The 14,341-nt window shown below is 39.8% G+C and overlaps 1 protein-coding gene across 2 annotated transcripts in view; it reads left to right on the top strand.

The window, feature by feature from the left end:
• Positions 1–13,865, top strand: part of cntn5 (contactin 5) — a 137,870-nt gene extending 124,005 nt beyond the window's left edge. For both annotated transcript variants that reach the window (XM_028574571.1, XM_028574570.1), the window contains exons 19-25: positions 590–660; positions 7,630–7,864; positions 7,959–8,068; positions 8,551–8,737; positions 8,895–9,007; positions 9,997–10,165; positions 12,969–13,865. In XM_028574571.1, the coding sequence (XP_028430372.1) occupies positions 590–660; positions 7,630–7,864; positions 7,959–8,068; positions 8,551–8,737; positions 8,895–9,007; positions 9,997–10,165; positions 12,969–13,072 (989 nt within the window). In that variant the 3' untranslated portion in view covers positions 13,073–13,865. The remainder of the gene's footprint in view (positions 1–589; positions 661–7,629; positions 7,865–7,958; positions 8,069–8,550; positions 8,738–8,894; positions 9,008–9,996; positions 10,166–12,968) is intronic.
• Positions 13,866–14,341: the final 476 nt, after the last annotated feature.

Here is a 14,341-nt window from a genome sequence, read left to right as displayed (position 1 = left end):
ATTTGTCGTCCATAAAATGTTATAATTACAAAGGTCAGCGGTCACTTGGAAGTGGCTTATTTGTCGGTCCTATCGCTTCAGCATAATTAACGGACTAATTAGTACTGTAACTAGACACACGTGTGCTAATTCATCCTTAAAATCATACTCCAATCAGATCCAAATGTCAACAAAAGAGTGCAAAATTCAAAACAGAGCACAGGAACCTATTATCACTCTCAATTTGATCAACAGGTATTTGAATGCAGGCACAACACAAAACAACACAAACAACAACTGAGTTTTTAATGTTTTCTGATGCTGTTAACGTTTTTTAAAGTTTTTTAAACGCGTCATTTAAACAGTGTTTTATTTTCAGTAATGATCTGTTGACTCACAAAATGCATTTTTTAATCATTATGACAAACGTAATAATTATATAACAAAGACCAAGTTTAGCTCAAATGTATGTGGTCATGAACGACATGGACTACTGTCTGAAAGGGATTTTATTTCTGTATTTTCATCTTTTCTTTCTTTCAAAAACTGGTTAAAGTGAGTTGCAGTGTCAGGTCAGTGATGCATTGTTAACCTTTTCTGTTTCACACAGTCCCGTCAGTGGCACCAGCCAACGTCAGCGGCGGGAACGGCCGCAGGCATGAACTGGTCATCTCGTGGGAGGTAGGCTCCCCTGCCAAACTGCCTCTGTAGCTCAAGCGTGACAACATACTGTATGTGCAAAATAACGCAAATATCACAGTGGGTCTGGTGTTTCAGTTGATCAAGCTCAGATTTATGTTGAATAAACAGTTAGAGTTAATGGGAGCTTTTATTTAGTCTGCTCTCACTAAAAAATAATCTTTGCAGTTTCCTGCTGTATCTAGAAATGTCAACAACATGACATTCCAACTGTGGAATGTTTTCAAAGCTCCTCAGTGAGGATATAATAATGATATATCTTCATGCTGTATAAGAGAGGGCTTTAATGTGCTTGGAATTAAAGATGCTTACTGCACAGAATAATCTCTCCGTTTCTAAAGAAACTAATGCAGAAACTGCCACAGGTCATGCATTAATTATACTGGAATTCAAATTCCAATTATAATTACTAGGAATAGTTCACTAAAGTTACCAGTATAATTTGAAGAATTTGAATGTAGAACTTTACCATCTGCCAAATGTCATTCCAGTCAATAGATCAACATTTGGAGTGCTAAAGATGCTTGCTTCTAATGAACCTGTGCTGATGTTGATGTCGATGTGTTGCATAATGTCTTCTGACCCCAACTAAAGGTGTTATTAGTCATCAGAGGAGATGATCAGGGATCAGTTGCTTTCCTCTAATCCGCAAGTAATGAGACGGATAAGAAATAGAAATGTGTTCAACTTTATGTCAGAAGATATACTAATTGCCAACTGGTGTGTATATATGAGGCAACATTTTTTTTAAGTAATATTTCACGGAAAGTCATCTCAGTCCTTTAATCTCTGGCTCAACAAAATCACTGTGTGCAGTGAAGTTCACCGTCCCTGTTATCTGAAGGAAAATAAACTCTCCCACCTTAAGAGCAGGTTTACAGTAATCTGTAGTATCACACTGATGATAATAATAGGCATGCTGAAGTCCTTCAGTCCAGATTGAAGAAGGAACAAGTTGAGATAATATATACAGAGCATAATAAACATAAATGCTGATTCGTCATCATGGGATTTATGAGTTTATTTTGATCCTGTAAGCCAGTGTTTCTCAACCTTTCCTGCGTGTGACCCTCTGAAAAAGAGCAGTGTCTGCAGTATCGAAAACCCCAGCATTAAAGCACAGAATGATAATTATTTTTAGGATTTGTACATGATTAAATGTGGGAAGGGACCTATAGGGTGTAAATATTCATCATTTAACTTGAGAAAGTATTACTCACCAAGATTAAAAATGTGATAATAAATGTGTATGTTAAGGGAATTTATCATCATCCACCCCGCTGCTAAGAATATTTCTGAACCCGCAGGTTGAGATTCAGTGTTAAAATCCAAGAGTGAAAAACAAACCCGCTGAAACAAGGTTCCCTTTAAACATCCATGCTGAAATAGCTCCGCCATTGTTCCCTTAGAAATGAAACTGTCACTAAGTAATAAATCCTTCATGTGAATGTGACTTAATAATCATGTAGAAGTTGCTACTGCATGTGCCATTTATTAAAAACCTTCACTTTTTGTTGCCTGGGAATACTTGTCAGACATTATTAAGGGGGGGTAAAGCACGGTTGATGGACAACGCTAGTCCTTGTGGTTCGTAAGCTTAAAGGAAACAGTTTAATGATTTTAAAGTTTTACAGATGATTGCATTAGTTTACAGCCAGCTGCATTCACTTGAGGTGAGATATGAGGAGTAGCTGCAGTTTGACTCAGTGTGTGCCGGGGACCTGCGTCCTATTCCCCGAACCATCACAGTGGGAGCTCATTAAAACAACAACAGAAAGATGCAGACTCAAGGGAGAAAATGGTGAGAATAGTCTTAGTCCTTAAAGGTAGGAGGACGGAGGTATTGAGCGATTTGCTGGAGTATTTAAGGAACAGAGTTAACGTAGGAGGTTGGCATCATCTAAACTCAGACGACTTCTTCCCTGTTGATAACATCTTTTACATTTCCTTTTTCAAACACTTGTGGCTTAGGTCTTTCTGGGGGAAAATTCAGCAGAATCCTGATTGATTCATAGATTCTCTTTTTTAGATTTTAATGAAAAACAAAAAGAAGTGTTTTTCTTGGCTGAAAAATGATTTGCATCAAGTAGACCTTGGCAGGTGTTCTTGACTGTGATTTTTCTCATTTGTATTTTTGTGTTTTTATCTAATTGTCAGCTTTAAAATCTGGTTCCTTCAATGTGTCAACACCGAACAAACCCCCAAAACAACCAAAAGTAACTCTCAACAGTAAACAATTGACAATTTGTATGGACAAAGACTCCATAAATACCGGTAATAGTCCATAAACAGTATATTAGGTAAGAGACAAGGTGGTTATGTTCTAAAAAAAATAAATGTTAATGTTAAAAACTGTCTAAGGCCGGCGTGAGCGTGGCGTTTCTGTTGCGTGTCAGCTGCGTGGATTTTTCTATTTCTATACACACCAGCAGGCACGAGTTTTTGGGGCAGCTCGAGCCGCGCAGCGTGCTAGCTCTAACCTGTTAACATGGGAGCCGAAATATAAACGGACACGCCACGCAGCTGACACGCTCACGCAACGCATCCAGTGCGTAAGCTTCAGTCTGACTCGTTACTGTAGTCAGTGTTCCTTACATGTTAATGTCTTACTGCGTTGCTGAAGGCTTGTTCTAAGGTTGAAATAAATATACACTCAGCCGATAACGGGAGCACACACACAGTTGTTTGATACTGTGACGTCTCTACTGTTTCCAGCAGACAAGCAGGTCAGCTGCACAGCTGTAGAAACAAAGATAGAATAACCCAGGTGGGTTGATGCTCTGAACTCCCAGGAAGCCGTGACCCTTCTGATAGAAAAGGGCAGAAGAGATGCACATTATATCCAGCGGGATAACACAGAGGTGGATGTTGCAGTCTGCACAGCAATCTGATACCAGGAGAAAGTCTTGGAGGGAGAGAGGGTATTGTGGGGGGGGCTCAGGTTAGCGTGCGTCATTAGAGCAAAGTGACCTTTCTTCCATTTGAGAGGCAAGCCATGGTAGGCCCATCTGTTGCAGTATTCTACATGATTTTCTCCGACTTGCTTTCATCAAAATTGTATTCTCCATTTGAGTGTTTGAGCATGTTGAGTCTGGAAGAAAGGCTTTAATCTTTTCCAACTAGAGTTGTTGCGATGCCAATATTGGAAATGCCTCCCATTCTGCCTAAAATGCTGGATTGGGTATCGGCGAGTATGTGAGTTTATGCACCAATTTGATATCACGTAATTTAGCTCCGAAAAAAAATCTACTCTAAAGTAGTTTATATTATTTTTACGTTATGGCTTAGTAGATAATAAAATAAAGTTCTTTGGCATTCATTCTCTGTAACTTGAGCGAGGCCATATGAACAATGATAGCAATCATAGCACATCCATACATGGTCAGTAGTATACGGCTGTTAAAAAATATATATATATTTTTTTTTATTATTATTATTTATTTATTTTGTGGTAACAGATCTGTACTCGATATCGGCTGATATGCAAATTTAGGAATCGGTATTGGGAAGGAAAAAATCGTATTAGAACGTGTAGTTCCAACTAGGGAGCCAACCAGACAGGAAAGTCCTTTAGTCCAATTGGGCAGGGTGCTTTTCCATAGGATCAGAGGTTGAAGTGGTTTATTGTAAAGAGGAAGCACCTGTATGAGATAAAAATGTAACTGTATTGGTCCCAAGGGAAATAAAGGCATGGCAGCAGCCAAGACGATATTGGTATAACAAATAGAGCCTATTCAAACAAATACAACAATGTTGTATGTTGATTCTTTAATACAAATCTCAGATTGACTTACTTGCGGTTTACAGACTATGTGCATGGTGTTTTCTTGTCACTGGCTCCCGTGATTTTAAGATTTAAACAGCTTTGTGTCCAAGTGCTGTTAGTTTTGCAGATTGTCATTACAAGCAGGGCAAAGACTCCTGCTTCATCATTAACAATAGAACAACCCCAGGATCACAGCTCATTGCATTTTCAACAGGTTCCCACTTATTCTGTTGGAAATTTGTTTAACCAGCCAGGGTCTTAGAGTTTGAGGGCACAACTTTGTCACGATTGCAGAATTTGCTGACAAAGCTCAAAGAAAGCCAGCTGGGCCATGTATTACACAGAGCTGCATCAGCCGGGCCAGTGATTAAGATGTTGTTGGTCCCAGCAGAGAGGCACAATGGTTATTAACCTTGAATCTCAGTCGTTTCCAATGAATCCCGGTATGTTTATGAATATCTCTTTGTAATTTTAAATCTTGACAATGGTTGTACAAAACGTACTAACTCCCCCACCAAATAAAGAGAATATATATAGTGTGAACTGTTTCCAAGTGGACAGCTTGGCTCTCAGCCAGGTTCAGGGCACAGCATGTACAGAATTACTATGAGCAATGCTGAGAATTTGCAATTGAGATCAGTTGAAGGGTATATTAACAGGGGAACAGTGAACAGATGTGGAAGCAACTGACAGTTATTCTTGTAGTTATTAAGTATGGGAGCCCAACTGCCACTGGGAAGATAACCTTCACATGAGGAGAAATGCCCCTCAGTGGCACATTATGGGGGATAATGTCCATTCCAGATGGGATGGTGTTTGGTGGTAGACCATTTCCTGTTTATAAATGAGTTATAGTATGTAAAGAATGTCATTAGAGGAGCAAGTATAACACAGTGAAGACCTCCTCATAAATAAATGCAGGACCCCATGTTGAAAAAACAAAAACATGATTGGTGCTTGGTTGGACATTAAACCCTAATAAAGAGTCATTTCAATGTATGCATGAATTTGAGTAATTACAAAAAGTGATTCTTAGTGAAACCATTTCTTTTTTAAGGACTCTCTTGATGAGACTCAAGAAACTGTATATCTTCAGCTTTTCAGTAACAAACCTCCATGATTGGAACAGTTTGTTTCTTCAACCTCATTAAACTGAGTGTGGGAGTTTGATTATCTTGTCTATTTTTATTCAGACAGTTATGCAGATCAGATCAAATCACTTCTGAAGTACAGAGTGAACCAAAATGAAAGTACTTCTTCAAAAATGGGGTTTCTTCTCTGCCCATTGTGACCTAGAATAATTGGTCACCCATCAGTAAGTTTGTCAGTTTTCAAGAGCATTGCAGGACAATGCTGAGACGCTCTTCTTAGATGCAGTGTCCTCCTTTTGGCACTTGCCAATTTAAGTCGTTTTAGCTCTGCCCTATTTCTTCTTGTTTCTGCTAAATGCTCTTGGAAATAAATCAGGACTTCGTCAGTGATCAATGGAGATGGATATTAAAGGCGACGGAGCAGGAATGTTAGGCCTTTTTGACAGTCGAGGCATGTGAGCGCATGGCAGTTCTGCCTCTCCAATCATCTGTGGAGAGTTGTGGGAGCCTGGACGGCCATGGTGGGCAGGGTAATAAGCAGGATGAATGACTAAACAGTCTCCGCAGCTTCATTCAGCCGTCTCATTAGAGTCGACGGCGAGAGACTGCATTTTCTAAGGGAGCCATTGGGAGGACCATTAGTGATGCCCCCACAGTCGTTGCCACTGAGCCCAGCAGGCCCCACAATTTCATCCACAAGACGTACCTCAGTTAGATCAGCCCTCACACACTGGGTCCACACTTATCTGTGACTATCTCAATTCCAAAACCCGCAAGTGTTTCTAGATTTAACTAGCTAATTTGTTCATGCTGTTTTTTTTTTCATGGCTTTAAAAGTATTGCCAGCTCTGACAGTAACTTTGATGGAAGCTAATTCATTTTCACTGATCATCCCTGTAATTAGTCACGGTGATTGGTCGTTGTTGAATGAAATGTGAACTACATCTCCATCCACCACCAACCCCTCTGTAGACTAGATGTCTAATTTGGGGGATGCCTTCAGGGGACAATATTACTCTGAAGCCTATGCAAATCAACACATTATAGCATGCAGAGTTTCTGTTGCCAAAAACAGGTGTACAGGTGTTTGTGATTTATTACGTTTAGCCAAAGATTTAATCCCTGCAGCTCATCTTTTAATTAAATTCTAGCTCACTTAATGAATTGGCCTTTGATTTGATTAAGCGCGGAGCAGCTGTGGCTCCCAGTTTCACCACTTCAGGAAAACCACAGTTTGGCATTGAAGCCAACACATAAAACTTGTGTCTCAAAAATCCTCCTGTCAGACATGGAAAGATAAATAGCTACATAATGGGCACAACTGAGCCAGATATGATTTGTTTCCATTACTCCAGACTGACTGCATCTTTATTAACACTGGCAGACAGTAACAGTAAATGGGTAGGAAATTGAGAGCTGGTTACGGGAGGAGAGGAAAATGTTTTCTTCAATGAGAGCCTTGTAGAGCCAGAGTACTGGTGCTATTACACATAAACCAGGTTTGCATTTAATCTCAGTGAAACACACTGAGGAATGTAACTAAGTACATTTACTCAAGTACTGTACTTAAATACAAATTTGAGGTACTTGTACTTTACTTGAATCTTTTCTTTTTGTGCCACTTTCTACTTCTACTCCGCTACATTTCAGAGAGAAATATTGTACTTTTTACTCCACTACATTCATCTGACAGCTTTAGTTATTTTACGGATTAAGATTTTTTTTTTCACACGAAACACAAGTAGTTTATAAAATACAATGTTTTATGATAAATAAAACCACCCTACAGTACGTACAAGTACAGCTGAAACGATCAGTTGGTGAATCGGTTAGACGATGGACAGAAATGAATTGGCAAGAGGCCATTTTTCCACATTGAGTACTTTTATTTTTAATACTTTAAGTACATTTTCCTGATAATACTTACATACTTTTACTTAAGTAACATTTTCCATGCAGGACTTTTACTTGTAGCAGAGTATTTTTACAGTGTGGTATTAGTATTTTTACTGTATTAGTATTCTACTAAAGGATCTGAATACTTCTTCCACCACTGCTTTTGGATGATTGTTTCTTTCTTTCCGATTTGTTTAGCCTGTATCCGAGGAGTTCCAAAATGGTGAAGGCTTTGGGTATATCGTTGCATTTCGTGCCAACGGAACCAGAGGCTGGAAGGAGAAGATGGTGACTTCAGCAGACTCTACTACGTACAAATACAGAGACGAGACCTTCCCTCCTCTTACCCCGTTTGAAGTGAAGGTGGGAGTGTACAACAATAAGGGGGACGGGCCGTTCAGCAAAGTTGTCATCATCCACTCTGCGGAGGGGGGTGAGTTCATATTGGTGGTTGCGTTGATTTTATAAGTACAGAGGAAATGTTTTTCCGCATTTCATGATTGTCGCCATTTTGACTTGTTTCACAGAGCCGAGGGATGCACCGTCTGATGTGAAAGCGTACAGCATTTCTTCATCAGAAATTAGGGTCACTTGGAAACCGCCCAATCCTGGCCCCGGAAGACCAAGAGGATATGAGGTGCTTGGGAATTGTGTGCTTGTGTGCACACCAAAGCTGCAATGACTAATTGATTAATCGATTAGTTTTCAACTAATAAATTAATCGTCAACTATTTTGATAACAGATTTGTCTTTTTTTTGAAAAAAAAGTAAAAAAAAATTCTCTGATTCCAGCTTGTTAAATGTGAATTCTTTCTAGGTTCTTCACTCCTCTGTGACAGTAAAGTGAATATATTTGAGCTGTGGACAAAACAAGACATTTGAGGATGTCATCTTGGGCTTTGGGAAACAGTGATCCACATTTTTTGGCATTTTATAAACCAAACAACTATCCATTAATAATAAGAGAAACTAATTACAGATTAATCAACACTGAAACTAATCGTTCATTGCAGCCCTAGTGCACACATGTACGTTCACATACAGTATCTGACATGTTGCACATGCGTGTGTACTGTGTTCTTTGTGCGCGGAGTTAGAGTCATTAATTTGTGTTAACAGGTCAGCTACTGGAAAGACATGGAGCAGGAAGAGTCGGGGAAAAAACAAAGAACTGTGAAAAACGAAACGTCAATGGTGTTGACAGGACTAGAGGGCAACAGTCTGTATCTCATCAGTGTAAAAGGCTTCAACAGCATCGGCCAGGGTCCTGCCACTGCTGCTGTCACAGCCAACACCAGGAAGGCCCGTGAGTACAGCACTGACTCTAATCACGTAATACTATATATGGAATACAGGCTACCTGTTAAGTTCCCTCTATACTCCCTTGTAAAACAGGTAGTAATTGACCTAGTTCGTTAAAACTTTGTTTAAAAGTGTGTTTGAGTGTTGCGTTCTCTTCTCAGCTCCCGCTCAGCCGCCAACCAACCTCATGTGGATTCAGGAGGGCAACAACGTGTCTTTAAACTGGGACCCAGTGAAGGCAACAGACAATGAATCGGATGTCATCGGGTACATGGTAATGATCAATCTCTAAAGTCACGTTTCTTCAATTTCCCGACTTTAAGACACATAAAAACATTTGCGCAAAGACTATAGATTTGCTAATTGAGAGGAGCCACTAGTTTCAGAAGTATTTTTTTTACCACTTTAAATAGAAACACTGGATTCTCCTGGATCATTTAATAATGCTTTAGGTTTATGTTATGACCTTTTAGTTTTAATTATTATTTTGTTTCTGAGAAGTCATGCTTTTACTGTCAATTTGGTATGACAACAACCGGTGAGAGTAGCAAATCAGAACTGTAGCCATTAAAGAAACCTTTCATCATCACAGTTGGAAACAAAATATCACACAAAGATTTATGTGTCTAACATTGACCCAGAATCCATAAAGTGAACAAATATAAACTGTTGAATATATTATAAGGCTACTCTGAAGTATAAACCTTAGTTTCAGCCAGCTATCAGTTATCAGCATACAACAAAATGAAGCTCAGTGATTGGACATTTTTAACTGAAATGCCCTTTGTAATCGTAGCTGAGTCATCTCTACTAACATTACCATGCACATAGTCTTGTAACTTTGACTTTGTGTTTAAAGAATCAGATATTTAGTTGCTCATCTCACCTAACGTTGTCTTTGCAGAAAATAAACCTGGACACCAGAAATAACTCCTCCCATTTAGCTACTCTATTACTGTTTAAGAAAAAGGTTTTCTTTAACATCTCTACAAGTATGTACGGAAGAGGATTAGGGTCAAACATTTGTTTTTTTGAGTTTAAAGTCTGAATTCTGAGAAGAAAGTCTGAATTGTATGGAAAGAAGTAAAAATTCTGAGATTAAAGTCAGAATTCTGACTTTAATTCTGAGAAAAAAGGCAGAAAATTCTGACTTTAAACTCAGAACTTAAAACCATTTTTCCCACATGTGGCCCTAATCGTCTTCCATAAGTATGAACTGTAATACATGTAATCCTAAAGTGGCTATATGCACATGTCCTTCAGGTGTTGCTCAAACAGGAGGGCAGAGGCCACAACCAGGTGACCAGAACTATCAACCCTTCCACCATGCTCTCACTGCCAGAGGGAGGCACCTACATCATCGAGGTGCGCGCCCTCAGCGAAGGAGGAGAGGGAGCGCTCAGCTCCCAAGTCCGAGTGGTCACCTCCTCCGGTAAGCTTGAGGCCGGACAGTATCCTCCCCTCTGAGGCACACCCGTTATTACGTGACTTCTGAAACCCAATCTCTATGCACGGGCTGTCTTCTCTTTGTAGCGATCTTATGTTCTGCCCTTAATTGAGTCACCGCAGCTGTTGTGCGAGCCAAGTTTTCTTTGGCTAATACTGTTTTAATTACATCGCCCACACAAACCTTCCTACTCTTGCACAGCCAATTAACTTCAAAGGAACTGGACGAACAGAAAGTTTGCACTTCTGAGTGTGACATTACCAGCCAGCTTTTTAGGGCAATGGATTGCTGTTTTCTTCCTTCCTTGTCTCCGTTTTCCTTCACTGTCCCTTTTTATTAAGCAAAAACAAAATAAGGACTATTTTGTCTCAGCGCCAAACACATTGAGACCAATTCATTTAAAAGATCAATGGAGTTATTAAGCATTAAAAATACAGTTCCGTCATTTTTTTTTTTTGGCAGTTTTGTTCTCATCAGTATTGATGCTGTGTCTCAAATCGTGCACTTCTGTTCTTACACTTGCTATTTTGAGTAGGGATCGAGCAATACTGGTTTTTCAAGGCCAATGCCTATACTGATTATTAGTAGTTAATGATAACTGATATGCATTTACAGTGAAAATCAGATTTTGGAATGTTACAAACTCCAACACAAAACTTTGTTTAAATGCTTTAAGCAATTATTTAATAAATGAGCAGAGGGACAGACACAGACCTGTAGCCGAGCCAAAGTAGCGGACCTTTTAATTAATTTACTTTATCGGTATCAGGAAAATAAAATGCTGATACAGATAATCTGCATACTATATACTACTATACAAATGTAATATATACATGTGTTTTTTTCAATAAGTAGCACTTTACTGCCGCCAGTTAGACAGAAAACATGCCAGTATATGTTTTGGCGGGTGACAATTACACCTGGTGGAAATGCCACACCCAGCTGCAATTTACCATTAAAGGTATGGTAATATGGCGTTATACTGTATATGTGCCTCATTCCTGAGCGAGTCACTGTATGTTTTGAGCACAGAGAACTATACTTTGGCCATTACATTACATTTTGAACAGAAATTAACACTCGCAAAAAGAGAAAACAAAAACCTATTCCGTGCTCAATAAATGTATTTGCATATTTGCTATTATCCATATTAACGTGCAATAATAACCCCTCTCACGCAGTTTACTCATGTGCCCTCTCAAAAACTCTTTCTCTGCGCGCATGTAGACGCTGCTGCGCTCCGGTCATGTCTCTCTCGCTCTCAACCTCTGCACTCTGTGCACGCTCAACTCCAGACACACTCGGTCAAATTTTCCGTTAGGGCTCCTGCGTGGTGTGAGCGTGTCAGCTGCGTGGCGGGTCAGTTTTTATTTCGACTCCCATGTTAACAGGTTAGAGCTTGCACGCTGCCTGCGTGACACGCACGTCTCGGGCGCGGCTCAAACCACGTCGAAAACGCGTGAATTTTGACACAAATACATATAAATAAATGACATTTTGATGTTTGAAAGTCTTGAGGTTTTGACATAAATGCAGATATACAGTAAATGTAATTTTAATTTTAATAATAAATAATTATCGATTTACAGAACAAAATATTCTGTAGCCTATTTTGCCGTCAATACTGCCGACGTTGTCTTTGCTGTAATCAAATCAGTATATATTTATGTTTAACATGAAGTATACTACTGTTTGAGTGCAGTAAATTTCCACAACTTCCACAACAAGGGGGATCCAAATCACGTGACTTTTTTCAATGGGAAACATACACGTGTACAGACAAGGCTAGCAGCTGCTCATTACTTCGCTATATCTTTAAACGTCTGTGTTGAGCTGTTTTAGCTGATATATTGTTTTAAATTCATTTCATTTATTATTTTGATTAGTTAAGCTGCACCACAATATTTCCAAGTACCCCCTGGCAACAGCAGAAATACCCCTTGCTGGGGAATCACTGCAGGTGTTGTGTCAAAGACTGTTCCCCCCGTAGATATGCGTTTCCTGCTACTTGCAATCTAATTGGAGACAAACAGCCAATCAGGATTGACTTTTAATTCTCCGATTGGTTGGTTTTGTGGCACACTTGTAACGCTGTGAAAATTTTAGCGAGTGTGTCAAGACTGAAGAGGTTGAGAGTGAGGGAGACATGACTGGAGTGCAGCAGCATCTACCGGAGCCCAGAGAGAGTTTTTGAGAGGGGTTATTATTGCACGTTAATATGGATAATAGAAAACATGCAAATACATTTATTGAGCACGGAATAGGTTTTTGTTTGCTCAAACGAAATTATTTTTTGCGAGTGTTAATTTCTGTTCAAAATGTAATTTAATGTGCTTGCAAAATATAGTTCTCTGTGCTCAAAACCTACAGTTCTTCGCTCAGGAATGAGGCACATATGTAACGCCATATGGTAAGCCATGTTAATCAATACACTTTTTGTCAAATTCAGTCAATATCTCCTCACGGTCACCTAGCTCTCTAGTTTCTGTGTGGGCCGTCTGGAAGCTTCTGTAGGGAGGTGGGCGGTTGTATTCGTTTGGCATTTGAGTTCAAATATCAGCAATCTTTGCGCAGCATTGCTTGCTGCACCTTTAAACAGACAAAGAAGTTCCAGTCATTTCCAGTCAGTGCATAACGGGCGTGCGCGATTTTAGAAACACTACCCCGTCAAAATGTATGCACTACAAAAGTCAGTGCACATTGTACACAGTGTACTACATGTAAGTGTACTAAACAGAAGTATTTGAATTTAGACACACTGAAACTCTAACCCCTTCTTTTCTCTTAGGTGTTCGAGCAAAAAGCAACCAGTGCTCAGTGCACTGCCTGCCACAGAGCCTAACATGGACAGCACTGCTCCTGGTTCTTCTGGTGCCTTCAGCTTCCTGGTGACGCCACTGTGCCATCCTCATTTCCATGGAGGGAGCCACCAGTCTTTCGCTCCCTTATTCCCTCTGACTGCCTGCCTGCTTTGGCCTTCCCCATCCCAAAGGGGCCCGAGGCCTGCCAAAGGGGGGTTGAGTCTGCCAGTTATCATGCAGCTCTATAGAGTTCATCCTTCCCTTGTTTTCGTTTGAGGCCCTGGACATTTGATTTGCACAGTTCTTTCCAAGAAAGTAGTGTTGTACTGTAGTGTACATTGTGTGGAAAGATTTAGTTTCATCATTTAATCACGTGTTCCTCTCATTGACTGGCATCTAACCACTTCCAGACGGCTCCTACAGCTCTGGGGCTCTACAGAGCATGAACAATTCCTTGAAAGCTGCTGTGGTAGTAATACAGGGATCAGCCGGCCTGTTTCTTTTCATTATTTATCTGCATCAATTTACCCCTTGGCTGCCTAACAAGCAATGCAGCAGAAGCTCAGTAGAGATAAGTGCATTGTTTTCTTATTCACACACTGAGGAGAAAAAAAAAGTTTTTTTATGGAACCAAGAATCTTACTATTTCCAGACTTGCTTTTTGTACATTGTGTTACCTTTAGAGAAAAACACAGTGGTGTGTGTCAGCTATGTCAAACTCTCTGTTTTTTGGTAGTGATTAAGCAATGCTTGGTGATACAGTTTGTTGACTGTTGGATGTATGGAGATAGGAAACAGGTTCTTACCTGTAGTGCCCGAAAACATCAATAGACAAAGACAACTCTTGGTGTCAGTACAAATAAATGTGATGTATATTTTTTAAATGGTTGTTGTTTGTACTTTCTAACATTTAGAAAAGTGATCTTTCTGACAACACTAAAAAATAGTAATTATTTTCATTATTGATCGGTCTGCTGATTATTTTATAATGAACCGAGTCATCATTTTGTCAATACAATTTTTTCTCAAAGCCCAAGGTGACATCTTCAGATGGCTTGCTTTGTCTGACCAACAGTCCTGGGGTCTCATTTATAAAACTGTGCGTAGGATCCTTACTAAAAGTGTACATACGCCCAAAAGCCCATAATGGCGTACGCCAAAAAAAAGTCAGATTTATAAAACCTTGTGTACGCACACCTGTAAGCAATGTTCCCTTTATAAATCAGAGATTACCTACAAGCGTGCGTACGTGGATCAGCCTCTTATCCCGCCCTGTACACGCCCATTTTTAACCGTAAATAGTCAATGCAAACCACCTCGTGAATGCTGATCAGTATGTTAATGACCCTGGCAGTTGTTC

Source organism: Perca flavescens, chromosome 3 (assembly GCF_004354835.1).
Source record: "Perca flavescens isolate YP-PL-M2 chromosome 3, PFLA_1.0, whole genome shotgun sequence".
Taxonomy (NCBI): domain Eukaryota; kingdom Metazoa; phylum Chordata; class Actinopteri; order Perciformes; family Percidae; genus Perca; species Perca flavescens.
The sequence above is the reverse complement of the archived record's forward strand: the minus strand, read 5'-3'. Positions and strand labels throughout refer to the sequence as shown.